Source organism: Penicillium crustosum (genome assembly GCF_028827405.1).
Source record: "Penicillium crustosum strain IBT 35664 chromosome Unknown utg000005l_segment0_segment0, whole genome shotgun sequence".
Classification (NCBI taxonomy): domain Eukaryota; kingdom Fungi; phylum Ascomycota; class Eurotiomycetes; order Eurotiales; family Aspergillaceae; genus Penicillium; species Penicillium crustosum.
Window position 1 is genome coordinate 256046 of NW_026623126.1, and position 26922 is coordinate 282967.

At 47.3% G+C, this 26922-nt stretch overlaps 9 protein-coding genes across 9 annotated transcripts; 6 read left to right on the forward strand and 3 right to left on the reverse strand.

Moving 5' to 3' along the window:
• Positions 1-6993: 6993 nt before the first annotated feature.
• N7487_010783 (DUF2841 domain-containing protein) lies at positions 6994-8209 on the forward strand (the record flags this gene model as incomplete). Its single annotated transcript, XM_056878513.1, has 4 exons — positions 6994-7390; positions 7441-7626; positions 7682-8028; positions 8117-8209. The coding sequence occupies 4 exons, from the start codon at positions 6994-6996 to the stop codon at positions 8207-8209; spliced, it is 1023 nt and encodes a 340-aa protein (XP_056723832.1).
• Positions 8210-8455: 246 nt separating this feature from the next.
• On the reverse strand, positions 8456-9889 carry N7487_010784 (putative endo-1,4-beta-xylanase; the record flags this gene model as incomplete). The annotated part of the gene is made up of 5 exons (XM_056878514.1): positions 8456-9198; positions 9266-9379; positions 9434-9566; positions 9616-9772; positions 9837-9889. 5 exons carry the CDS (start codon positions 9887-9889, stop codon positions 8456-8458), a joined length of 1200 nt encoding a protein of 399 aa, XP_056723833.1.
• A 2960-nt stretch (positions 9890-12849) lies between these two features.
• On the forward strand, positions 12850-13449 carry N7487_010785 (uncharacterized protein; the record flags this gene model as incomplete). Its single annotated transcript, XM_056878515.1, has 1 exon — positions 12850-13449. One exon carries the CDS (start codon positions 12850-12852, stop codon positions 13447-13449), a length of 600 nt encoding a protein of 199 aa, XP_056723834.1.
• Positions 13450-14266: 817 nt separating this feature from the next.
• Positions 14267-15666, reverse strand: N7487_010786 (HSP70/90 family co-chaperone CNS1; the record flags this gene model as incomplete). The annotated part of the gene is made up of 3 exons (XM_056878516.1): positions 14267-14982; positions 15038-15310; positions 15372-15666. 3 exons carry the CDS (start codon positions 15664-15666, stop codon positions 14267-14269), a joined length of 1284 nt encoding a protein of 427 aa, XP_056723835.1.
• A 777-nt stretch (positions 15667-16443) lies between these two features.
• Positions 16444-17651, forward strand: N7487_010787 (3-isopropylmalate dehydrogenase; the record flags this gene model as incomplete). Its single annotated transcript, XM_056878517.1, has 3 exons — positions 16444-16915; positions 16975-17398; positions 17447-17651. The coding sequence occupies 3 exons, from the start codon at positions 16444-16446 to the stop codon at positions 17649-17651; spliced, it is 1101 nt and encodes a 366-aa protein (XP_056723836.1).
• Positions 17652-17997: 346 nt separating this feature from the next.
• Positions 17998-18654, forward strand: N7487_010788 (uncharacterized protein; the record flags this gene model as incomplete). Its single annotated transcript, XM_056878518.1, has 1 exon — positions 17998-18654. The coding sequence occupies one exon, from the start codon at positions 17998-18000 to the stop codon at positions 18652-18654; it is 657 nt and encodes a 218-aa protein (XP_056723837.1).
• Positions 18655-19414: 760 nt separating this feature from the next.
• On the forward strand, positions 19415-20439 carry N7487_010789 (peroxidase; the record flags this gene model as incomplete). Its single annotated transcript, XM_056878519.1, has 2 exons — positions 19415-19521; positions 19632-20439. 2 exons carry the CDS (start codon positions 19415-19417, stop codon positions 20437-20439), a joined length of 915 nt encoding a protein of 304 aa, XP_056723838.1.
• A 587-nt stretch (positions 20440-21026) lies between these two features.
• N7487_010790 (uncharacterized protein) lies at positions 21027-24380 on the reverse strand (the record flags this gene model as incomplete). Its single annotated transcript, XM_056878520.1, has 1 exon — positions 21027-24380. One exon carries the CDS (start codon positions 24378-24380, stop codon positions 21027-21029), a length of 3354 nt encoding a protein of 1117 aa, XP_056723839.1.
• Positions 24381-25593: 1213 nt separating this feature from the next.
• N7487_010791 (40S ribosomal protein uS13) lies at positions 25594-26384 on the forward strand (the record flags this gene model as incomplete). Its single annotated transcript, XM_056878521.1, has 3 exons — positions 25594-25597; positions 25745-25910; positions 26087-26384. 3 exons carry the CDS (start codon positions 25594-25596, stop codon positions 26382-26384), a joined length of 468 nt encoding a protein of 155 aa, XP_056723840.1.
• Between the last annotated feature and the right edge of the window lie 538 nt (positions 26385-26922).

Here is a 26922-nt window from a genome sequence, read left to right on the forward strand (position 1 = left end):
TTCGAATATCAATTTGATCTTCATTACCTATCAAGTCCCACGAGGCAATCCCGGGGAGGGTGATGGTTCTCATCCTGCAGCAGGTTCCCATATGTCTCCTAATTGCATCGCTATGGTATGATCGATATTGCAGATGTCTAGTAGGTTCTAATGGGCACATGTGACAGAAATAGACGGATACGACAATGTATGGTAAATCTGACATATGTAAATTCTCTAACTAACTAAAATGACAAGATCCGCTCTTTTCCAATCTCGGCGGACATAGCTGATTAAGCAATGTATGTATTTTTGTATGGTACCGTTATCATGACGGTCCATTGATTTTCCGGTTTGTAAAGACCTGGTAATTTCAGCATGCATAAATGCATAGTACTTGACACACCCCCCCAGTTCTTGAAGCTATTCAAAGCTCTCAAGGACTGCCTTTCTTCCAACTGTTTCGCAGCTGCTTCGCAACCGCTTCGCAAATGATTCGCAAGTGATTCCAACTTACCTCACCTGTCTCCTCACTGATCTCGGCTCAAATCGTCGATTTATGCAGTTTCCGCAAAACAGCCTCTGTTCTCAGAGGTCATGTGACGAATCATGTGACCTACGTCCCTCATTCCAACCAACTCTCTGAAGTGTCCCTGCTTCTGCTTCGTCAGAGGTTTGGTGAGCCCATCTGCTGGCATCGCAGCAGTTGGTACCCAGTCCACATATACTCGACCTGCGCTAACTTCTTGCTTCATCCAGCATCGATTGATGTCAACATGCCGGAGCTTCGTATGCATCGCGGCCCCTTCCTTCGTCAATAAATCGACAGTTTGCTGGTTGTCACACATGATGGATAGTGGGTGATCTGGTTCGAAGCCTAGTGCATTAAGCACTCGTCGCCACCACTGTACGGTTTTTCCTGCCTCTGCTAAAGCTAGTAGTTCGGCCTCGGTAGTCGATGTGGTGACAGTCTTCTGCTTAGTGGCCTTCCAATCGATTGGGCCACCATATAACTTGCAGATATACCCTTCGGAGCTCTTTCGATCTTTATGGTCTCCGAACGACGCATCGCTTGCAAATTCAACCGATTTCGCCGCCATCGTCAGGGTCGTATCTCGATTTCTAGGTTGTTTGTTTGGTGTTCTGATGCTGTTTGGTGTTCTGATGCCGTATTCAATGGCCCAAAAGCGTGTCTCATAGAGATACTGTATGATGCGATCGACTGCATCTATATGCTTTGGTCCTGGATTTGTAAGGAATTCAGCCACTTTGGAGGTTGCTTTTGCAGCATCTACCCGGGTAATGGTGGTGGCATACTGCGCAGATCCAACCTTGGCCTGGAAACCATGAATCTGTTGCGGTGATGCCACCCCATCATAGGGTACTAGAGGCTCAATGCTCAGTGGGGACCCTATTTTTCTCTCTGTGACGAGATTGTATTTGTGTGCCATGCTCTCGATGTAGCTATCTTGGCATAACCAGAGCTTCTTCTGCTCTCTATCACGTATAATACGTATATTCAAGAACCAGCTTGCATCCAGTTCTCGAAGCTCCCATTGCTTCTTTAGATTTTGATCTAGTAAAGCGGCTTCTTTAGCCTGTTTGGGGTGATTGACGATGATGATATCGTCCACGTAGAAAAAGACAATAATGCCTTTGGTTGTAAAGATGCATGGATCTTCTTCCACTGGGGTAAGGCCTAGTTTTACTAGCACCTTTGTAGCTTCTTGCTGCCAAAGCCTTGGTGACATGCGCAATCCGTAGAGGGCTCTATGCAGGAGCCAGCACTGATTTAGTGCTTCGAAGCCTGGTGGACACTTGGTATAAACCTCGCTTTCTAGCATTGAATTCAGGAATGCGGTAACCACATCTCTCTGAATCATATCTAGATCAAAGGCGGCAACTAGTGCGAATACTGCTCTCGCTGTTTTGACAGCTAGTGTAGCAGCTCTCTTTTCTTCAGTTGACATCCACTGTAGATCTCCTCTCACGCAGATTCTTGCTTTGAACTTCTCGAGCATACCATCTGCATCAAATTTGTATGTAAATACCCACTTCAATGGCAAGATCTGGGTGCTCTTTTTGTTCGGTAATGCAACCTGAGAGAAGGTCTCTTTAGCCTTTAAGGTCTCAATTTCAAACTCCGCAGCTGCCTTCAATTGCGTGGCAAAGGGATGGATTTTTAGCTGCTTCCAGTTCTCTGGTGGTGGAGGCATCTGATCTCTATGCAGTCTGTTTTGCATATTGAGCTTCTTCGTAATACCTGTTGTAAAGGCATATAGAAGGCTTGGTGGCTCGGCTAGCTGTTTCTCGTCTAGCGATAGATATGCAGTGTAGTCTGGATCTGCCTTTGGCTTCCGTATTCTGGGGCCTGAGATGATGTTAGATTCATCAATTGACGCAGAGATCTCTCTAGTAGGCCGATCTTCTGGCTCTGGAGTAGGCGTATACTGCATCTCTTGTTGCAATTGACGCTCTATCTCTGCTTCATCTTCATCATATTGATCTCCCTCTCCCCCTTCAGCTTCGATCGACTGTATGACATTGATCGGATCTGGCGAAGATAGCGAGGTAGGAGATCTCTCATGTGGCGTACTCTCAATCGTAGCAATCGACGATAGTGCTCTTTGTGGTGAGGCTCTCTGTGGTGACATAGGGAAGCTCCCAGGGATCTGTTCTTGATCCCTTACCTCTATCATTGAGATATGTTCTACCACTGAAGCAGGGCCTGCCATTGAAGCCGGTGTTAAAGGTAAAACAGGTGTTTCCTTTAAAGGGGGGACCCTTGGTGTCTCCTCCCTACTATCTAGAGTTTGAGCTTGCTCCACAACTCTAGATTCCTGGATTTCTTCATTTACCGCCTCTGGTGCAGTACCTTGTTCTCGGTTTTCGACGTCATCATTGAGAGTTATGCGAGCAATTGACATCGGCATACGCATCTCTATGCTCAATTCTGACTGCGCTTCTTCCATTGAGAGCACTTGGGGCCAGTTCTTAGCGCTTAGTCCATTTGTCATAGTACTAATTGCATCTTCTTCTTGCGGTAAAGGCTTCGTTTTAGAGTACTGTCTCGATTCATCGAATACAGCATCTCTTACAACTTCAACTCTGCCTATGCCTGCTCGCCCTTTGTATGGAAACCAGATCTTGTATAGGCTCTTTGAAACATAGCCTACAAGATAGCCGATCTCTGCTCTCGGAGCCATCTTGTTAGATTGTACTCTCTTCAGAAGCCTTGAGTACGTTAAGCACCCATATAGCCTCATATTCGACAGGTTGACAATTTGATCTTTTAAGCCATCTGGAGCCGCATAGCGCATCAATTCCTTCCATGGTATGATCCACTTACCATCCATCTTTGTAGGGGTACGATTCATCATATATGCAGATGCATACATCGTCTCTGGCCATAGATTGTGGGGTAGGTTCGTACCATTGAGCAATGCTCTGCCGTTCCTTACTATCATGCCTCCAGATCTCTCTGCTGGTCCATTCATCTCTGGCAAGCCAGGTGGTGCATGCTCAATGGTACACCCTTCGTCTTCAATCATAGATTCAACCTCATTGCCGGCGCTTCTCTCATTATCATAATGAAATACCCTGATCTCGATTTTCAACCAGTTTCGGATCAATGCTAAGAATTTACGAACTGCCATCTGACACTCGCTCTTCTTTATATGGGTAAATACGAAGTGACACCTTATTCCATCGAGATAGAAGTGCGTCATCCATATATGACCGTTGTAGGCAGGCTGGTTTTGTACTAGATCGAAGTGTACTCTCCCTAATATACCATATGCCTGGCCTATCTTCCGGCGAGAGATTTGCCTAGGTGCATCTGCCAATTGACAAGCTTCACATACCTGCATTTCTTTGCCTGGGTTGCTTGCAATAGTGATTCCTTCAGTCATCTCTGCCAGTTTGACAATTCGCGCCTTGCCAATGTGGCCTAATCGACGATGCCAGAGCTCAATTGAAGCCTCAGATTTTGGCTCCTGATTGGATTTCTTAGTGGCAAACGTCATTTCAGGCTTCAAATCTGATGCCTTTTGGGTTATAAAACCCCTTGTCTGGGTGAGCCATGATAGCTTCTGATCGTGGTAGATCTTATAGATCTGACGATGGCCATCAATTGTCTCAATGCAGTTTGCTCTGAGATTCATTAATAGGCCCCCCTTCATCATCAATCCATGAGATATCAGATTACTATGGAAGTTTGGCGAGTACCTAGTTTGAAATAGGTTCATCTTAACGGCGCTTCCAGTGGTAGGGTTTACACCATAGATGACCACAGTGCCTATACCGGCCACCTTCGTCTCTGTATCTCCCACTTTGACGTTGCTCTGTACGCTTTCAAAGGTGCTAAACAAGCTCCGATTGTTGCATACGTGGATTTGAGCACCTGTATCAACTACCCATCTGTCTTCTGTAGGTGTAGTTGTGGCTTCAAAATCCTTGATTTTTGTTGACATAACGGTGTCAATTTTGACTGCGTTGGTTGTCAAGAAGCCAAAGGCTTCATCGTCGAGGGTTGTATTCGCTTGCTCTTTAGCAAGGGTCCCCCCTTGGCCTTCTGCATATGCAGCTCGCTTCTTGTCGACAATTGCCTTCCATCTAGGATTAGCCTTCATGGCCTTCTCCCACTTCTGTTTCAATGCCGGTGAGGGCTGGTAATTAGCAGGCCTTCTATCTTCATAGATTTCCCAGCAGGCCCAAGGCATATGAACTCTCGATTTTACCCTGCCACATGGACATGGCCTTCTTTCTAGGCCATCATTCCTTGCCTCTATAGGCTTTGCTTCTTCATTGCCTTGCCATGTCGAGAAAGCAGCCTTTGAGATGCCTCTTTGCGCAGCCGGCCTGCCATGGGTAATCTTCCAGTGGGCTTTGTACCGAGTCATGATTTCGAAGAAAGGGATGTCCTGATTATCCTGTACTCTGAGAGCCCATGTTTCATAGAATCCAGGCGACATTATAGAGATTGCTTCAAGGAATTGATTCGTGGCATCCTCTGCTTCTGGCATCCTTGCCTTCTTACACGATTGGTAAAGCGATTCCCAGTTTAGAAGCCATTTCTCGATATCGGTGTTCCGATCTAGGCCTCTATCTAGGTTCCGCCACTGTTGACGGAGCTTAGTTTTGTATGTAGGATCGCTCTCTGGTGCAAATCGTTTGTGGAGATTGAGCATCAGCTCCAAAGGTGATGGTATATCAATGATAAAGGGCTGGTAGGGAGTATCAACTGACTGCCTAATTGCCACCGCCACTAGATCTAATGCCTGTAGTTTCGACTGATAGGCTCTGTTCTCTGCATCCCAATCTGCTTTTAGGGATAGCCTCACATTGAACCAGTGTTCTGGGTATTCTTTTATGGCATCTTTGACAGAGATGATCTCTTCAGGTGGTTCCAATTTAGGACGTTCTTCCTCCTTAAGAGACGGATTGCATTGATCCCATACTTTATATGCAACTGCAATTGCTTTAATATATGAGAGCCATGCATCCCATGATTCTGTATCCTTCAAAATGACGCGGGAGGAGGCCGCGGAGAGGCTTGACATGATATTCATTATTGTCGATTTTCGTCGATGAATCTGATCTTCTTCGAAGGAGATAGGGGTGCTTCGACGATTCAGGGGTTGACCGTTGTCAAAACCACTGTGAATCGGCGACAGCTAGGTAAAAGATGGTCTATATGTTGTAGACAGATCTTAATTGGAACGAAGCCGGGCTCATAACTGACAGAAATAGACGGATACGACAATGTATGGTAAATCTGACATATGTAAATTCTCTAACTAACTAAAATGACAAGATCCGCTCTTTTCCAATCTCGGCGGACATAGCTGATTAAGCAATGTATGTATTTTTGTATGGTACCGTTATCATGACGGTCCATTGATTTTCCGGTTTGTAAAGACCTGGTAATTTCAGCATGCATAAATGCATAGTACTTGACAACATGTTTCAATGAGTCGTGGGACTTTGTGGGCATAACTACCTAGCCACACTCCACATAGCATATGGCTGGCCCTTGATAGACCACACTACGCAAATAGTTGGGCGTTGCAAATGTCAAGTTCAAATAGGTCGGGTTATCGTGGTTATCCGGGGAATTTTCCTGTCTATTTATCAAACGGGAAAAACGGGAAAAGAAATCCGAATCCAGGCCCTAAAATACATCTCCGTAGTCTGTTTCGATACAGTATCTGCTTTGACGCTTTGCAGATCAGTACTTTTCGAGTCTCCACAGAACTTGGAAGTTGGGCCTCCACTTTTGACGCGCTATAGTCAGTTACATACATGGTACGCAGTAGTTAGCGCACCTGAAAAGATCTGTTTATAAATCTTCAAGTCAAAGCACAATTTGGTTCGATACTAACTGATCGGCAGTCGGAAGCTGGCCAGAGGCATCGCTACTGTGGGATCATCGCCGCATGCTCTCTCTCTTTCACTTGATCTGCTTCCTCCCATACGAAATTTCCTGTAGAAAACCCCCACATCTCCTGCTTCCCCTGTGGCTCGTAGGTTTCATTTGACAAATTTGCCATACAAAAACCTGGGGCTAGCCATTGGGTCCATATTATAGGGTATTTACTTCCCTTTTATGTGACCAATGACCTTGACTGACCCGAACTAAGCCCCCAGAAAAAAAGATGTCCAGGCGATCACCAGGGGAACCTGAATATACCCATTTTGCTATGATCTACATAGATAACGATGGAAATCTTTGCCAAAGAGCCTCTGAGTCTATTTCAGAGAGCCGCGAAACCATTCTCTCTCCTAGAGTCACGGGGGAATTCCTCCGAGCGGTGGCAATGTCGAGAGAAGCGGCCCAGGCAGCACAATCTCAAGGTAGGGGTTCTATTTACCCCACATGAGGTGTTTTTTTATTGATTTGGAACAGTTTCTCCCCAAGTCCCAGTGTCTAGCGGGGAGCTCCCATTTAACAACCACAGCTCTGCTCTGTCGCAGGGGGTGACCTATAGTGAAATGGGGGGTAGTCAACACAGGATGCAAGCCCCATTTCAATCAGACCCCTCGTTTCAGCCGACAGTGTGGCCCTCAAGCGAGCCTTGGCCTCTACAAGCCAGCTCACAACCCAAGAAGGATTTCGGAGGTCGGAACCTCAACTTGGCTCTACATCAAAGAGCCTCAATCTCTGTAAAAGAGAGAGGTCTTTTGCGTCTCTACTATGAGAAAATCTTCCAAAACTTGCAACAAACAAACTGCCGAATCATTGCCAAAGCCTACATCAAATTAATTGAGCCGCGCAAGCAAGTCAACTACCCATACAATGGACGGAAAATTGTTGAAGGGAGAACCCAGCAGCTGAATCCAGAGGCAACCAAGCCACCGTGGTGGCCGCGTGGAGTGAGCCATCGGGAGCCGGATCATCTTCCCAAAGTTGGTAAGACAACACTATCCTTCCAAATGGCCTACTAAGCTGACAATGATCAGAACGGATTCGACTTTTGGTGTACATGCTCTGCGAGATGCGCGAAAGCCACGGGATCACAACTGCCAGGCTAAAACAATGCGATCAGCCCATCCGCCGTCAAATCCTCCCGGTCGAGCGACTACAAATCCTGGACGAGGCATACCGAGTCCGCGAGGAGGAGGAAAACTTCATCGATGGGATTTCAGGTACATACTTGCACGCATTCTTCTAAAGTTCCCAATGCTCACATGTGTTATCTAGATGGAAAACCCGTGTCTATAGCTCGCACCAATCTTCCTCAAATGACAGAAGATACATCCAGCGGACAAAGCTCGCCAATCGAATCAGTCTCTTCTCGGAGAATCGTCGAGTCTGAGTGCAGCGATGGAATCTCTAGCCTCGATATAACCCAAGCTACCTCTAGAGACATCTCGAGGGCGTCATCATACAATCCTTCCAATCCTTACAGCCCAACAATGCATTTGGCCCCAAACGCCCAATACCAGTCTGTTGGCCCTTCTACCAACATGTCCACATCGCCATTGGAATTGAGGCCAAAACACGAATCACTATCTGCCGGGGCGCATTTGATTGATCAAACACGTCCCGTTAGTATGGAGCACTATCCATATCCTGGGGTTTCTGGTATTCCACCAACCCAGATGCAGTTCTATGGTAACCCTAATTTTTCCCCAGAACGCAGGTGTTCCAATCACCCATGCGTCGGCAGAAAACTTGTCAACAGAGGCAATGATGCCATACGGCCACCCCTACTATTTTAACTATTGAGCGGTAAAATATGGGCCAGAGAAATATAATGTCTGTTTACGATCATAAATTTTGTTCGGGTTGCAGTGGAGTACGACTCTGACTCGGATAATTCCTTACAAAGTAAGCCTGAGGTGATGCTTCTTTCAAAGAAAACACTAGTTAGGGTTGTAATCCACAATGAGGTCAAGTTTGTGAAATTCAAAGGCGGATCGGTACATGCTGGCTTAGTCCCCTTCATCAACGGAAATAATTGCCCTGGCAAGCCTATAGACACTGCGAGTACCACTCAGTGGCGTATTTACAGGTCCCACTTGCGCAAGTTGTGCCTCCAGTCCAGCCCGAGCCACCACACTGACCATAGAGAGGGACGCCAGTAGTACCACCGGAACTGGAACTAGTTGTGGTAGTAACAAAAGTAGACGTAGTGGAAGTGGTAGAAGTTGTACCACCCAGAGCAGCTAATATACCCGCATAGGCGGGCTTCTTCGCCAGGTTCGCATCCCACGGACACGCATCACCCTGACCAGAGAACGTGTTAGGAACCCAAGAGTACTTGTCAGTGTAGTCCCAAATAGTAACTCCAACACACTTGGCGTTTGCCACACACGCTGCAACGGTATTTTGGTAATCAGTCGACTGTTGGGTAAGCAAGGCAGCAGTTGATGGTAGAGTCATACGGATGTCGAGTTCAGTGTATGCAACTTCGACACCTAGGGCTGTGAACGCAGCCAAGTTGGTAGTCTGCGCGCTCTGACTAGGGGTACTTCCGACAATGAAGTGTGCCTGTAGGCCGACGCCATCAATCTTGGCCCCATACTGCTGCACGAGCTTGACGATTCTTTGGGCACCTGTTGACTTGGAACCAGCTGATTCGATGTTGTAGTCGTTGTAGTAGAGCTTGGCAGCTGGGTCTGCGGCAGCTGCTGTTGCAAATGCGATGGGAAGGTATGCCTCGCCGATGTATTGGTAGAAGATATTGTCACGATAGGTACCGTCCTCGTTGAGAGCTAGCAATCCGTATATTAGCTACTTGATGATTATGATGATATCGTTGGTTTTAGGTTCCGCACTCACCTTCGTTAGCAACATCCCAAGCATAACATTTGCCTTTGTAGTGAGTCACCACGTTGGTAATGTGGTTCTTCATGGCAGCAAGCAGAGTTGCGTTAGTCCAGGAGCCGCTTGAGACTATTTCACCATTAGATCGTCCATTGAAAGAATACTCGAGATAACAAAACTTACCCCAGCTGGGTAATTGGCTATGCCAAACCAGAGTATGACATCGCAGCTTTTGGCCATTTGTAGCAGCAAGGTTGGCAATGTCATCTCCTTTGGTATAGGAGAAGGTATTTTGGGAGGGCTCACTTGCATCCCACTAGCAAGAATTAGCGAGGGGCTGAATAGCACGGCAAGGCTTGTCCAACCTTCTGTGCATTTCCGGGAGTAATTTGACCAAAGTCATCTGTGTTGCTCAATTGGGCAAGGTATGGAGCATCAGTCAACTCGGGGTTATCAGTGGCAGACCCGAAGTATAGCTTTCCCTTTGCAACGGCAGCGGTGTGTAACCCGGCTCCTTGAGTCCTATTGAAAAAAAAGGGCATCAATGACTGTCAAAGTATGTTATGAATTGAAAGATAAACTATACAGCTGAGGAAGAACACTGGCCAATGCCAGGGCAATAGTAGAGAAGTGAACCATGACTAGGTAACCAACGCCAGTAATTGAAGTGATCACAGTTTAAACCTGGAATGAGGAATACAAAGGGTTGATTGAGCTCCTTTTATAGTCGGAGATAAACAGCGATAGCTAAATTGTCAGGGTCTTACAATTTCCAGGGCTCCGGCGCTAGGGAGTTTCACATTTGACAATGCTGGCGGACCAACTGGCCGTGGCGTAGTTGTCGCGGCCTTTTCGAATAGCCAAATGGGCTTGATTTCTACTGAGATGCCTAATGAGCATGAGCTCCTGCATGAAATTTGTCACTTTAGCCAGAGAAATAGACCCGGGTCTCGGCGTCACATGGTGAATAGTGCAGAGAAACGAATAAAGAGACAGCGGAGCAAATTCCGTATCTTCTTCAGGGCAAAAAGAGGCGTTTTTCATATTTCTCCGTGAAGCTGAAGAAAGAGACCGGGTAAATGCGGGTTTCTCCGCTTCCACACATCCGGGGAATCTTCAAGGCTGTCGATCATCTCTTTTTCTCTTTCGACCTCTCTGTACATCTTGGGGTACAAAATAGATACTTGATTTCCTCGGGGATCTCTTTCCGTATTAGTGCTCAGGCCTTGCCGCTTTTGGCTCTCTGAGCAGAATCTGAATGTCGAGGTGAGCAGCGTCAATAATAAAATGCAACTAGTCACATAGCCTCGATGCGTTTAGTATCAATTAATCTGTGTTAGCGGTCTTCTTTTTCCCGATCCATACTGGTATATCCAAACAAAAATATAGTGAAATGATTCCTTGCTTGTGATAATCATTTTAATCTATTCCCCGAAGCGAAGCAGTGGACTGAGGGAGAATCATGGAAGTAGCAAGCGGAGCAGCTGGCTGACTCGGTGATACAGGGGAATTCTCTATTATTCTGATTGGCTAGGTCAATTTGTAGATCTGACCGCCGTTGCGTTTTTGTCTTGTTTACACTTCTATTCTTGTACGCGATGGAGATCCGACAGAAAGCCCTAGGAACCCGGATAATCACCTGAATAATAGAATCCTAGGAGCTACATATATTTTACGCATGATAGTCCTGACAGGCTAGCACTATGCTTTCTACGCCTCAGAGGGATCTGATGGCGGAACCTGCATAGCAGCATATATGTAAAGCAAACTAGATCAGGTATATGGCTTATTAATTGATGGATTGATTCAAATATTGGCAGGATATCCAAGTGACCCGCGGGAATTCCAATTTTCATGCACGTGAAATGTCGAGATCTATGCACAATCATCTAGTTGAGGGTCTTGCTAGCATCATCCGGAAACCATTGACCGTTATCTTTCATCTTAAGAGTTTCTGCCATGATTTTCTCCTTCGAAGATTTCGGTACTATGATAACGTCAGTGAATGAATATAACGAGAAAAGGAAGAGACGCGATCGATATACCTCTGTATAAACGAACCCCTATATAAATAAGAAAGGCAAGAAAATAGAATACCACCGAAAGTGAGCAAAGGGTCCTTGGTATTGTCCCAAGACTGAAATAGAAATCTCGTATATAAGAAATTATTGTTCGCAGAATTTCATCAGCTGAGTATGACCGGGCTATTGAAGAATGAGTAGCTGGTATTGAAGATTATATGGTAGAGTTAATATACCTTGCCATAGAAATTTCATTAAAAAGCCAAACAATGAAATCATATATGTCACCACACCAATCAAGTAAACGGTTTTTTGTCCTCTACTGAATCCCGAATGGAAGTTTCGTGAGACCCAGATTACTGGTGCCCCCATGAACAGATATATGAAGGCAAAGAAATCAGCTTGAAGATGGTAAAACCTATATCAAGTCCTATATATAAGCAATAGATCGTAAAAGAGACGAGCAAAGCCCACTAACGTACCTGTAATATGTTCCTGCTGGTATAATATCACGCTGAGAAATAAAATTGTCTAGTAAGGTGTGGAGAAGACGATCCCTTTTGATTATATAAGTCCTGACCATTTGCCGGCGTGGCTTCTCGCGAGATGAAGGCACTCAATTCTGACCAGAGGCCGCGTACACAGGGCACTAGTCAGTGCCATGGCGGATGAAAACTCTTGATTAGTGGAGCTCGTTTTAAGGCTAAGCCTGAGGCTAGCTTTTAGCTTATAGTAGTCGAGATTCATTGATAAGCCTTCAGGTTAGTAGTTTTCGGATCACCAGAGATACAAATGCATTAGTACTGATAATTTTTGAGAAACCAAAAAGGAAATCGCTGTTGAGAGAGTACCATAGCCCGAGAGGCTAGGAACAATTTGTGACACATTGAGTTCGATTTACTCCGACTTACCCTATAAGACCAGATGCAGGAGTGTGTAGTTAGCAATCAGTCGCTCAGTCTCGTTCCAAGCTTCATTAGCGGTAGAATATCTTCCTCAGTTCGATTAAAAGTCTCAAGATGTTGAGTGGATCTCAATACTGAGTCTCCAACCGGAGCTTTTGACCTTTGAACCTCGCGCTAGTTACATATTCAAGTTTAATATCTCTGCCCACTAGTTGGATTTGAAGCGAGGGAAATTTTGAACAGAGAGGGTAAAAGGTTCAAAGCAGTCAAGAGGGAGGCAATGCACAAGATTCGGCCGTTGAGGGCCTAATTAAATACCCACCGCCACCGAGGGATGTTGCTTTATATTTCTTATCAGTATCACCCCATAGCCATTTAATACTCCAAAGTAAGTCTTCCTGAGTACACCAGTGTCGTGACTATCACTTACCCCCTGGAATGACAGATCTTGATCATTCAGCCAGTTAAGTCAAAATGACGTGGCTATCGCTCCTTTTTGTTCTTTTTACCTCTACAGACCCTGGCCCAGGAGCTTCCAGAAATCACTCATGCGCCAAAACTGATCTAGGCTCGCGTCGAGATGACGTACTGGCAGAATTGGTGTCTCGGTCCTGATGCCATATTAACGGGCGTTTCCGCTATGGGGGCTTTGATTCAGTCTGTCTTATCCTCAATGTCTAGCTCGGATTCTTGTGTGACAACATTTATAATCGTCTCGAGCGCCAAGCGCTCAATCAAGGTTGTTGGAGTCAACGCGGTGACCTATAATCTTGGAGCCCAAGGCTATGCATCTTATGGCGAATGGTATCTCCACGATAATGGAACGCAAGCTTTCGATGATATCTTCACCAATGGTGAGATTCGCCTGGAGAATCTATCCGTCTCCAGCAATTACACTACTGGTCGTGTTTCATTGGAGAACGTAACATCAAGTGACCTTCGCAAACGCACTACCTGGGTCCATAATGAGGTCGAATTCGAGTACCATTCCCGCGCCGGCGTTTGCAAGACGCGCTTGACCAAGGCTCAGCTAAGAGAGGGCATTGATGCGCAATTGACGAAAATGTCGAACGAGAAACAACGTTGCTCGTGTTGGACATACACGGGTAATCATGGCTGGTACGGCGAGCTTAAATTGATGAAGATTGATAACGGAGACGTCAATGAAAGTGCTATGCCAAGAAGTGCAATGCAGATTAAAGGGCTGTATACAGATTACACATGTTTGCTATTCCTGTTATCTCCACCTTGGAGTAGCAGTATTGGGGTGTGATTGACGGGGGCAGTCATCGTGCTTTCCCTATGTACTTTGCAGGGCTCCCCAAAACCCATTGGGCTTTTTAAAAACCTTGGGTCCAAACCTCGGCCCATTTGGGCTTTGGGGGATGCCCAGCTGCCTGAGGTCTGATCAAACCCTGAGTAATCAGAGGGCCTGGCTAAATATATCACGTGCCCGACTCTGAGCACTCTCATTAAAGCGGCGGCATCTGGAATAGGAAAGCCCCGTATACCTAGGTAGTGACCTAGGTAACCTTGGAAGTAGAATATTGCCAAATCACAATCAGAATGAGGTGGGTAATCCAGGTATGTCTTCACCACAGCGTATCCCCTCTTTTGGATAATTGAACATACATTAGCGCTCTGCACACACCATGTGATCATAAGTTGCGATCCACATCGTACGGTCAAGGTCATTCAAATAACAGCTATGACCAATCTGGGCCAATGGATCACTTTCACTTGAGCCTTGGGTATGTTGGATTATGATCAGTGATGGGATCTCTTGTTCCCAGTGATATTTCCGCCTATGATATCTATAAGAATCTGAAAATGCATCTATGTAAACAAGGCTGGCGCTTTTAAGGGGTATCAGAGATTTTTATAACATCATGTTGCTCTGTGGTAGGACCAGAGCAGAGCGTCAAGAGTGGTTAGGGACCACTGTTTCAGCCAAATCCAGACCAGCAGGTCAATGGGTAGGGGGATAGCGCTCCTCCCATGGGTGCGATGATTTTTCGGACGCGAATTCCATAGAAATCCATGGGATGGGTTGAAAATTGGATAGTGGCTTCATGTTAATGAGATACCGCTCAGCCAGTCTTCCGAGCCTTCATCTCTGCGATGAATTTACCGGTCTTAGAGAGAGGCACAACATGGATGCTGACAAGCTCATCCACAACCTCAACCTTGCCACCGGAGAGAATTTGCAACAAAGGCAGCTTCTTGCCAGCCTTGATCAAACCACCAGAGACAGTCTGCATGAAGCATTCAACACCTTCGAGGGTGTATTCCTTCTTGGTATCCCAAGGAAGGGGGAAGATGTAACTCAAATGATCCTCAATGGCGTTCATCTCCGAGAACGCCTTGATAAAGTCTGACTGGGCATCCATGGGGTAAAGGAAAACGACCGGGAACTCGATTGTGCTCTCCGGCGAGAGAGGATCAGGGACGAGACGGATCTTGGCATCTTCCATATCAGGAGGCTGCTCGGTTTTGCGGGTTCTAATCTGACGGGCGCGCAGAGCTGTGCTGAGGACCATATTCTGCTTGCGCAACTTTTCTTCTTCGGCCTTCTTCCTCGCGGCAGCACGCTCCAAGAGGGCCTTGCGCTCGGCAATCTTCCTCGCAGATTCTTTAAGAGCCTTACTTTCTGGGTCGATTGCCAATCCTCGAGCTGCAGCATCTTCAGCCTCGGCAACTTTGTCCAATTTGAAGAGTGCCAAGGAGGAGCGATAGAAGGCCTTCACGTTTTTGGGGTTGAACTTGAGGGCGGCGGCACAGTCGAGAGTACAAGAGCGGTAGTTTCCTGTTAAGTAAATATATTAGCCAATGTCCCATACAGCCAGGAATATAAGACATACCTAGTTCCAAGTTGCACAGTGCCCGGTTGATGTGCGACGCCTCCTCCAATTTGCGCAACAGTGCCGCCTCTTCCTCGGGATCTTCAGGCTTCTCCCACTTATCCTCCTTGGCGTTAATGACAGCAATAGCCTTTGTGTAGAACTCTTTAGCGTCAATCCACTTGAGTTCCTGCACAGCTTCATTGCCTTGTCCCTTGAAGGTATTCGCAACTTCGCCCCTGGTACCTTCGTTCTGCAAAGCCTGGAGGGCATCTAGGAGGACGTTTTCACCCTCTGAAAACCGATTCATGTTAGTTAAATCAAACAATCATGCCCAAGGAATAATCCGACGTACTCTCATCACCCGCATTCTCAATATCAGTCATGAACAGAGGAGTCTTATTCATCATTGCCATTAACTCCTCTGGAGTATGCGACTGGATAGCCGCGATAGCGGGCGGAAGTTCAGGCGCATTGGGATCGGTCTGGCGCGCCTTCAGTGCCTCCTCGTTGATTGGGAAGGGAATTTCGTTTGTAGGGGCGAAGGCGTCAAACCCGGGCTGGGGTAGGCCCTGGGCGACCTCGGGAGGAGCCTTGTTGAGGTCGAGCGACTCATCAAAGTCATCTGGAAGTTCTTCGACGCGCGACATCTTGCAGGTTTGTCACAGGAAAATTGTATTGCTCTTTCGGAGAATTGGAGATCGTCCAAATGCTTAGAAATGATGCCCGCAATGCAAACGGTGCAAACAGGAGGGGGTATGATCGGCCCTAAGCCCTATTACCGAATTGGTCGGACTGTAAATGAGATCCAAAGATGTAAGATTTATGAAGAAGAAGGAGTTGAAATAAAGTAGGCGATTGTAGGAAGATTTTTGGGTTTAAAATCATCAAAATATTCCACGATGAACTGGATGTTTCTACGTCGGATAACCGCATGTGGAGAGTCAGATACGTGCCTGAGGTGACAACTTTTCATACTCCTTGGCTATCCGCCTATCGATTTGCTGTTAGGTTATATTATTCCACTATCTAGGTAGATATGCTTCGCTATTGGTATATTTCTATTGGGGATCTTTTGCGACAGAAAATAAGGGCATACACCACACTGTTTGATGCATGACGAGGTACCCTACTACCTAATATTAGAGTAGACAGTCCAGGCATCTTCAAGCCTGATCTTGCATACTAATCCCCACAACTGACAGCTCCACAGAAAGTTAACCCGCATATCCCCTTAGCCCTGTGACAGACCTCCGCACATCGGAGGCGATGTCATCGGCGAAAGCCCGACCAAATGAAACCCCGCATCAATCGGGTTGAAGACCGACCTCCGACATAGGCCATATATATAGTCCTGGGTGCGAGGAGTATCAGAAGAATCTGATTTACCCCAGATAGCCCTTTGTAGCAACAAATACCATAGCACTATGGCGAAAAACTTCAATATCCTCGTCCTACCTGGCGATGGCATCGGCCCCGAGGTCATGGCCGAAGCCGTTAAGGTTCTCAAGGTCTTTGAGACCCCCCAACGCAAGTTTGAATTGCGCCAGGAGTTGATTGGTGGTTGCAGTATTGATGCCCATGGCAAGTCTGTGACCGAAGAAGTCAAGCAGGCAGCTCTAGACTCAGATGCAGTGCTCTTCGCCGCTGTTGGAGGTCCGAAATGGGACAACCAACGTCGTGGTCTTGATGGGCCTGAGGGAGGCCTACTCCAACTGCGCAAGGCCATGGATATCTATGCAAACCTACGCCCGTGCTCATCTACCTCGCCCAGCGCCTCCATCGCCAAGGAGTTCAGCCCATTCAAGCACGATGTTATCGAAGGGGTTGATTTTGTTGTTGTACGGGAGAACTGTGGAGGTGCCTATTTTGGCCGCAAGGTCGAAGAAGAAACATACGGTGGGCTGAGCTGAGATTCAGTTGATCGAACAGGAATCTAACCTTTTCTTCTACTCCAGCAATGGACGAATGGGGCTACTCCGAAGCCGAGATCCAACGAGTTACCCGTCTATCCGCTGAGGTGGCACTGCGACACAATCCCCCTTGGCCTTTGATCTCACTAGACAAGGCAAATGTACTAGCTTCTTCGCGACTCTGGCGCCGGGTAGTGGACAAGACCATGGCAGCTGAATACCCGCAAGTGAAATTGGTACACCAGCTGGCAGACTCCGCATCACTGATCCTAGCAACGAACCCGCGGTCCTTAAATGGCGTTATCCTGGCTGACAACACCTTTGGCGACATGATCTCCGACCAAGCTGGGTCTATTGTGGGTACGTTGGGTGTGTTGCCAAGTGCCAGTCTCAACGGTCTGCCTGGTGATAAGACGTTGAAGACACGACCTTACGGGCTGTATGAGCCCACACACGGATCTGCTCCGACGTAAGTGCTAGAACTATGCCAAGAAGCCCCGTTCTAACTTTTTTATAGAATTGCGGGACAAAACATTGCCAATCCAGTTGCAATGATCCTCTGCGTTGCGCTTATGTTCCGATACTCTTTAGGCATGGAAGATGAGGCTCGACGTGTAGAGGATGCGGTGCGCAAGGTGCTGGACTCAGGGATTCGGACGCCTGACCTTGGGGGTAAGGCTGGGACTAGAGAAGTTGGCGATGCAATTGTATCTGCACTATAGTTAGTATCTGTGGGTAGAAGATAGGGATGACTATGCCAATGGTTGAATAATATTAGTCACACTGCTCAATGAATCTCACTTTAACAAAGAAAGAAACTGATCAAAGCCAATGTTTGTTACCTGAAAGCTGGGGTTGAAAGAAAAACAACTCTTACCTAAAACCTCACCTGATTTCATAATCTTTCAAGTTTATAATATCCTCTCAGATTTATACCCTTCCTTTCTTCTTCCTTTCTTATTCCTCTCCATGTCCGAGACTTCCATACCCCCAGAGAGTCCAAGAGAAGAGAGCCCACAAGAAGAGTCTCCACAAGAACAGTCTCTCGCAAGAAACAGAGCACTCAGCATGTCAACCGACAAGCCAACCATCTCATCCGACAAGCCAACCATCTCATCCGACAAGCTAACCATCTCATCCAAAAAGCCGACCACCCCATCGATAGCAGCGATGGCACCAGAGCATCCAAGCCAGCAACCAAACACACCAGGATCCTGCGCTCTCCGTCTTGAAAACCTCGAACAACAAACCTCCACCACAAAAGGCGAGCTGATGGCATCAGTCGCAGCAGACATCTGCGCAACCTTCATAAGCATCGCCAAGTACTCTGAAGAAGGCACACTCCAAGCACAGCACACTGGGGTGATCGACAATGTGATCCAGACAATCCGCGACACAGATGTGAAGCAGCGACACTTGCTCGATCGACAAGTTCGTCGAATGCGCAAAGAGAGGAAATGGATCCGGAAGAAGTACTCACGACTGGCTGGTCAGGCAGACGCGCTGGGCCGGGCGTATCAGACGAAGATGCGGAAGTTGAGCACCTCACTGCGAGAGGCACGAGGGGAGGTGGCACGTCTACAAAATGAGCGGGATATGCTGCGAGCTTGTTTGAAGAAGAAAGTACCTGAGGATGCTTCGAATGACAATGTAGATGGCGAGGGAGAGGATGTCGATGGAGAATATGAGGTTGTGGAGGGTGGAGATAGAAGCTTGGAAGGGTGAAGGAGGAAGAGTTTTGATTTCGATCAGAATTTTCTCAGATCTATGAGGTTCCATTGTTCTCTATTTTTTCTTTAATCTCTTCATTTTCTTTGAACTGTTCATATTCTTTGAGCTTTCATGGAACCCTATTCACACTCGCAGCTTTTCTTTGTTTGGCCCTGATTGTTAGGGCAAAAGAGGTCTGACCTTTGTCAAATATGACTCATTTCAACTGTACCTTGCAAATAATATGATAAACGAACATGAAAGACTCGGATTTGCCTATCGATATGAGTGTAACATGAGTGCAATATCCGAACCGCGAAGTCGGCTTATGAGTTCCGAGGTCTGGATCGGCATTTGATTGCGAATGTGACTTTGTAACATATCTTCCGGTTGTTTCAGTGGACTTATAAGATGATAACCACTAAAAATGTGCAACCCAGATCGGAACTGAACAATCCAATCGGAGATTGCAAGTATTGCGAAGAATCACAGATCATAAGCAAAGCGTCCAAGTCCAACCTCGGCATCTTCAATAGGCGCAGGCTGATTCGGCCCGCGGATCCACCGACTTCTCATGTGGAAAGTCCGGGGTCTTTTTTCGGTTCATCTTTTCCTATTCTTTTTCTTGTTCTCTTTCTCTTTTCTTTCCTCATTCTGATCTTCAGTCCTTTCACTTAACCCTCTGCAAATCCATCTCGAAAAAGCCGACGTTGAGTTTGCTCGATTTCCTCCCGATAAACATACCCCGGACCGTGTTATCGGCCGATACCCGACAATGAGCACTCATGACTATGACGCCGTCCGCAAGGACATTGCCGATATCCTGAAGAAGCCCGGTTATGATGACGGCAGTGCAGGACCCGTCTTCGTCCGACTAGCATGGTAAGTAAATATAATTCTCGAAGCCATATCGTTCCCCGGTCGGGGGTCCCCGGGTCAACGGCGATAAGCCCTTGTCAACACAATGTCACTGACAACGATTTCACAAACAGGCACTCCGCTGGCACGTATGACGCCGAATCTGACACCGGTGGCTCTAACGGAGCCGGTATGCGATACGAAGCAGAGGGTGGCGATCCCGCCAACGCTGGTCTGCAACACGGACGCGCATTCCTAGAGCCGATTAAAGAGAAGCACCCCTGGATCACGTACTCGGATCTGTGGACACTGGCCGGCGTAGTGGCGATCAAGGAGATGGGCGGACCGGATATCCCCTGGCAAGGCGGACGAACAGATTTGATCGGCGATACCAAGTTGCCGCCACGAGGACGTCTGCCGGATGGAGCCCAGGGCGCGGACCACCTGCGATTCATCTTCTACCGCATGGGTTTCAACGACCAGGAGATCGTAGCGCTGACGGGCGGACACAACCTTGGCCGATGCCACGGCGACCGCAGTGGATTCGAGGGTCCGTGGGTGACGAACCCTACGCGATTCTCGAACTCTTTCTTCAAATTGCTGCTTCAGCTTGACTGGAAGCCTCGCAAGATGGCGTCGGGTAACACTCAGTTTGTGTATGAGGATCCCGATGCCGAGGAGGATGAGGAGCCATTAATGATGCTGCCGACTGATATGGCGCTTTCCACCGATCCGGTCTTTGCCCCATGGGTTAAGCGGTATGCTGAGGATAAGGAGTTGTTCTTCGATCACTTTGCCAAGGTGTTTGCCAAGTTGATCGAACTTGGTATCCGACGTGATGCTCAGGGTACGGTGACCAACACTGACGGTACTCTTGGTGGGTATGTGTCGGCACCGAAGAAGAGCAACACTGCTACTGGCCCTCCCAGAGCGCGTCTGTAGAGTGGTATCTTGTTGTTTGTTTTTGGCTTGTTTTTTGGATTAATTCCCCACTGCGTTAGTAGATCTGGGACTGCAGAATGCAGGATTCGGACGTGTAAATAGATTATAAATCATAGAATGTGATAAAGATACTGGTGGATGTCAGTACATTTTGTAGTTATTGAAGTAGAGGGATTGTACGGAGTAATATGAAATAGAAAAGAGGGAAAAGGAAAGGGGAAACCCTCAAGTCTGGGGTAGGACTGCGGGGAAACGGGCACGGATATATCCATATTGGGGTGTATAATACTTATGCTAGTATGGATATATACGACGTAGTAAATTTGTTTTTTTAGTATTAAGTATTAAAACGAGTCATTATGACTGTAGAAAGGTACTAGATATGCACTAGATATGTACTACACATGTACTAACTGGTTCTCCGAGTAGTCTGTACTCGTGTTATACAGACTCGGGCCTCGGGTATATCAAATAAGAGTCCACTGATTGGTAGATGGCCATATCAACTAGTATCGATAGTATTAATAGTATTATAATAGTGTATATTGTATATATTGAATCCTATTAAATGAACTAGATAAACTAAATCACAAATCTACTTCATCGGCATCACCGGCATCATCGACATCATCATCATCATCAGCATCACTATCACCAGGTTTCCAAGTTGGATCGGTGTTTTTCTTCTTCGAATTCCTCAATCCCGGCCGTCTTGATACTCTCGGTTTCGCCTCTTGCTGTTTCTTCTGTTCGTCCTTTTGTTTTTGCTGTTTATAATATTCCTCTCTCGTCCATTTCGGGCCATTCTCCTCTATCACCTCTTCACTCTCATCTTCTGCCTCTTCTTCCTTCTTCTTCTTCTCGAGATCGTTTTGCTTCTTTCGCTCTTTCTTCTTCTTCTCGACCTCCTCTCTCTTTTTCTTCTCGTCTTCCTCCTGTTTTCTCTGTTCCGCTCTCTTCTTCTTCTCAAGTTCCTCTCTCCTTTTCCGTTCAAAGAGGTCCTGACTCCGTTGCATCTCGGCATTCTTTCGGTTAATTTCCGCCTCTCTCTCCACCTCCGCATCGTTCTGGTCTATATCACTAAATCTCATCCTTGAGCTGAATGCATGCGCCTTCTCTGTACGCAGGGCCTGCTTCTCCCTTGGGTTCAGAGCCTGCTTCGAAATAGCGTAGGTTTGCATTGCCGACCTCTTGAGTCCATTGCCGTGCCGGTTGCGGAAAAGTCGGCTTCGAAGCTCAGGGATACTCTCTGCATCTGGCATGGGAAAATCTGACCGGCCAGTACCCTTGCCCTTGCGATTGCCTAGTTCGGGCGACTGGGGTGACATAGGTAGCTCGGGGAAGTCCAGAGCTCCTTCCTCGCTAGGTAAACCTGACGGCCACATATCGGGATTTGGAGGGAGCCAGCGTGGACTCTGCATCATCGATTTGAATAGATGGTTCTTGTTTGTATTCTCAGTTGGGTTATATTCACTGCCCGACGGGTCACCAAGTCCATTCACATCAAAGAATGAGGTCAGGTCGAATTCCGGAGGTGTGGTGGTGGTGTAAAGCGACGGATCAAGGAGTGATGGGTCAATGACCAATGGATCAAGAAGCGCCGGGTCAATCTGCATAGGTGCCAGAGGTGGTGTGACAGTCTGTGCAGTGGCTGGGTTGGGAGATGTTCTCGCTGTTGCCCATCCCGGGTTGAAATTGCTGAAGCGTTCACCATTGTGTGAAAGTATACGAGGCCATGGCTCGCGCTGCAATGGAGGAGTTGATCGCTTCCAAGGGATGTGTTCTTCGAGAACGTTCTTGTTCTCGCCCAGGCAATTGCCCAACTCAAGCATCGCGTTGGTGGCTTTGGCCAAAAGTTCGGTGGTGGGATTCATGATTCGTTCATAGAAAAGGAGCGGAATAGCGTGGTGGCTGACCCATTCAGTGGGTACTTTTTCTTCACGTTTAAATGCTGGGATTCCACCGACGATAATCCCGGAATTAACCTGGCTGTCGTACATCATAATATTCCCATCATCTTTCTCGCCCCGTGTCGTATCCGTCCAAAACAAACGAGCATGGGACTCGTTGTTATAAATGCCGCCAAGCCAACGGTAGTGTGCGACCTGTTGCTTGTCTTCGTAGTCTATGTAGTTAAACTTAAGATTCTCCGTGTGATTTCGGATTCGCGTCTTGAGATCAGAGGTTACCACCAGACGCAGCGGGAGTTGACCGATCTTTCGTTCTCCAGTAACTCCCGTCGGATCACCACACTTGTCACACTTGAAAGACTTTCGTGGGTAAAAGCATCGCTCGATCAACACTTGTAGATCTACTCCATTTTCATCACCCGGTAAGTAGCCAGGTAAAATGCACGATCCTTGATGGGAGTTGTAAAACGGAAGCGCGTATTGGCATTTGCAAGGGGTCACTCGCTCAACGTGGAAATAGCGGAATTGAGCGAAGCTTCTCGTGGCCACCGACCAAACCGCCCAGGGAGGAATCGGTTGTCCCATTTTCAAACCGCTTGAGCCATCAATAAACATACGGAGCCACTCATCACGCACAAAGATAGAAGTCTTATCGTCGAAGGTCTCCCAGCTCGCCATTGTCACTTCGATGAATGCTTTTTCGATATCTTTGAACTCCGCCGCTCGATTGTTTGCACGATCTATCTTGGTGCAACCAGCATGAAGTAGCATTCCCGCTACAATAACAGCATCCGTTGCACAAGACATTGAATCCCAGATAGGGCCGCGGCCCCGGACCGGAAATACAGGGCCATTTGGATCCCAATCAAAGGTCAATGGCGACAACTTTACATTTGCCGTGGTAGGAAATGATCCAAGTTTTAGCGAGAGAATATCCTTGTAACACTGGGCAGTCCGGTGGCGAATAGGCTTTTCAATAGACGGAAGGGTGGGATCGCGGTCTAAATCAGCATACACGATCTGCATCACAGCCCGTTCCACGGCATCCGTAATCTCTCGCGTATCAACCGGCCCTAGAGGTTGCGGGACAAGGGGACTCAATTGGTGCCTTCCAATGGGAGCCACTGTATGTGAAGGTGCCAGACCAGGTGCCCAGGTGAAAGTTGTGATATCATCAGCAGCAAAGACGGGCTCTTGAAACGGCGGAGTTGGGGAGCGAGGCCGACCTCGGTAAGCAGGAGCACCGGGTGAAATTTGTCTTGAGCGCTTGCGACGGTATAGCCTGTCTTCGTCTGAATTCCGTTTTTGGCCTGTTTCAGGGCCTGTAATCTTCTTGCCCGGCGGATCGGTCAATGAAAAAGCCGGTTTAAATTGGACTCCTGGGTTCATGTGATGCAACAGATGCATACGGAGGATTTCCTCTTGTTGTGCGGCGACTGTTGGCGCCGGAGGTGGGGGTGGTGTGTGCAAGCTGTCAACTGAGTACATATATTGTTGAATAAGGTAGTCGGGCATGTCTGGTGGCGCGTCATGAGGGCGTATATACGCATTTAAGATACGTGTGCTCACATCCGGAGGAGTATTGTACCACCTACTGAGTGGCCTTGGGCGCGGATCGAGGTCATATCGCAAGAGTCGTGGTCCAGTATCTCGGTTGACATTGAGCATATCTAACCAAGTCTTCGGCCGATGGCGTTCTTGCATGTAGTAGATGAGTTTGAACAGAAGCATCTGTTGAGTTTTGAGATTTGGCTTCTTTCTCGTTGTCATGGGGGTCTTAGTTTGTTCATCATAATGTATTCCCCAGAAGTAATGCTTCATCAACACTTGCACCTGTGGGAGCTTCAAGGAACGACTATGACCCGATGCAACGGCTCTAAACTTGATATTGAAATGTTCCCAGTCGTTAGGTGGATTAGGAAGACGGGTGAAATCGTAAAAAGGTAAAGGTGGAGGTGGGTGGTCGAGCTCCTCCGCCTTCCACGGGAAATCTGAAGGGGGAGGAATCTCGAGCGGAGAGAAATCATTCATCGCGATAAACTGGGAGTTAAAGAATCTGAAAATCTGCCACGACGGGCTCAATCAAGAGCAATATCCTAATATTGGGGTGTCCTATATTGGTCTGAGGAGGTTGGAAACTATGAACTAAAGGCCGAAACGGTGCGAACCAAGTGCTTTAATGGACAACCAGAGGCATCCATTGTCCAACGTGCCAGGTTGAATGCCGCCTTTATCAGTCGAAAGAAATAGAGTCACATATTGTAGATGGTAAGCACGAGATGAATGAACACGCCGAGCGCCCCGGATCGAATACCCATGGTAGTAGCACCCTGTTTCTTGATGAACAAAGCATTTGGATTCCAAACAAGGTATAGGGCCAGGGCAGCATGAGCGTGGGATATTCTATATTTGTCACATCAGCTCATAGTAGCTTGGTCGAGATCAAGTCTAGAGGATATCAAAGAACCGAGTAAAAATAGCAAGGCACTTCTGATATCGACAACAGTGGGTGGGGTTCTGGGGTTCTTTGAACAAAACAAAGAACATAAGTTATCAAATCCCAAGGCGACATAGGCCGGGACTCCATATTCACCGCAGGTTGAGAATGTTATGTGTTGTGGCCATGTTGCTATCTTGTTTGGCTATGAATAAACCTCGCCCGAGTCTAGAATTTCCTGATGTGTCCCACAAAGCAATGGAATGGGGAACTTTTCGGCATCTTCTAGCTTGGAAAAAAACATGAGCCAAAGAATATATGGGCCTGCAAGTACCAATATACTTGGAGACGAGATTGAATCACTCAATCAAATGTTGAAAAAAAGATAAAAATCATGGATGAAAGGAATGGAAGTGTCACGAAGTAAATTAATATGGAACCCAAAGATTAGTCGAAACACAAAGAGACACTTTGACCGTGGCTGATAACTCCAAGAATTGAGTTCGTCACAGTTTCATGTCGAGGACGGGGAAAACAAAGCCAGTCTTGTCAGGGCTTCGGGTAAAATACGCGTAAATAACAGAGCAAATTACCTGAATTTAACACACCAAAATTTACAGTCATGTGACTTCACATGATCTGCTCGAAAAACTAGCCACTTCTGGCCTAGCGCCTAACAAGCGAGCCCTCGTCCAAATCAGGTTAGCGCCCCAATTACCCGATCCCACAAGCAAAGTCACATAGGTTGGACTTCCTCTCTCCATCCCTCTGTCGACAACCCATCGCGATCCTCGCCCATCGCCCATCATGTGTATGTGACGACCCCTCCTTTCAGTCTGGAAGCATTATATGATATACAACCACGAATTTGCCCAAAAAAAGAAAAGCAGGAAGCGGTGGCAGAGACGGCGGTTCTCGAAATTGAATGTTGGCTAACATGGAGATTTGTCGATAACAGCGCTCGTGACCGGCGAGAAGACGAACTTCCAGTTCATCTTGCGTCTGCTCAACACCAATGTTGACGGCAAGCAGAAGATCATGTACGCGCTGACCCAGATCAAGGGTGTCGGTCGCCGTTACTCCAACCTGGTCTGCAAGAAGGCCGATGTCGACCTCACCAAGCGGTACGTTCACCACAACCCCCCATCGATTACACACATTCCCATCCATTTGTTATTCGGAGGAAACACGGGGAAGAGAGAATGGAGCAGTTTGGACCTGAAATCGACATACGAAATATCGCACAACCAATCGCACAAATATCACAAGACCAGCAAAGCTGACAAGACACTTTCTATAGTGCTGGTGAGCTCACCACCGAAGAGCTCGAGCGTATCGTGACCATCCTTCAGACCCCTACTCAGTACAAGATCCCTTCGTGGTTCCTCAACAGACAGCGCGACATCACCGATGGCAAGGACACCCAGGTTGTCTCCAACGGTCTCGACTCCAAGCTCCGTGAGGATCTCGAGCGCCTCAAGAAGATCCGCTCCCACCGTGGTCTGCGTCACTACTGGGGCCTCCGTGTCCGTGGTCAACACACCAAGACCACTGGCCGCCGCGGTCGCACCGTCGGTGTCAGCAAGAAGAAGGGCTAAATTATTCTGTTCGTTTTTTTGCCGGGGGTTCTTGGAGGGATTCCGTTATTTCCGGTGTGTTTCTATGGGCACTCGTGGTATCTTTTCCCGGCTGTCAAAAAATTGAAAATGAACCATATCAATGAAATGAACCGATCTCTTCGATTTGCTTTGCTCTTGGCCGTGGATTTTATGGGATCATCTGTGGATCAATTTACTTACTGCATGATCCTGTCTGAATCCTCGGCCCTCGTAGGGTAGAATGTCTTGCAGGCTCCATGGTATACTTGGTGAATACCTCACCTCACTGTGCGGTTGGATGTCCTAGACTGTCGGTGTGGGACAAGGCCTAAGCCATCGATCAACAACTATGGGGTACTGGGGTTAATATAATCTCACTTACGCCTATCTACGCCTATCACGAACACCCACACTTTCTGCATACATCTATAGATACTTAAATACTAGGTACACTGCACCCAAATATGTACGCCAAGCTCGACCTTGCTAAGAATAGTCCGCTTATGCGGCCTTAGGTTGTCTTTTTTTGGTAGTTTTG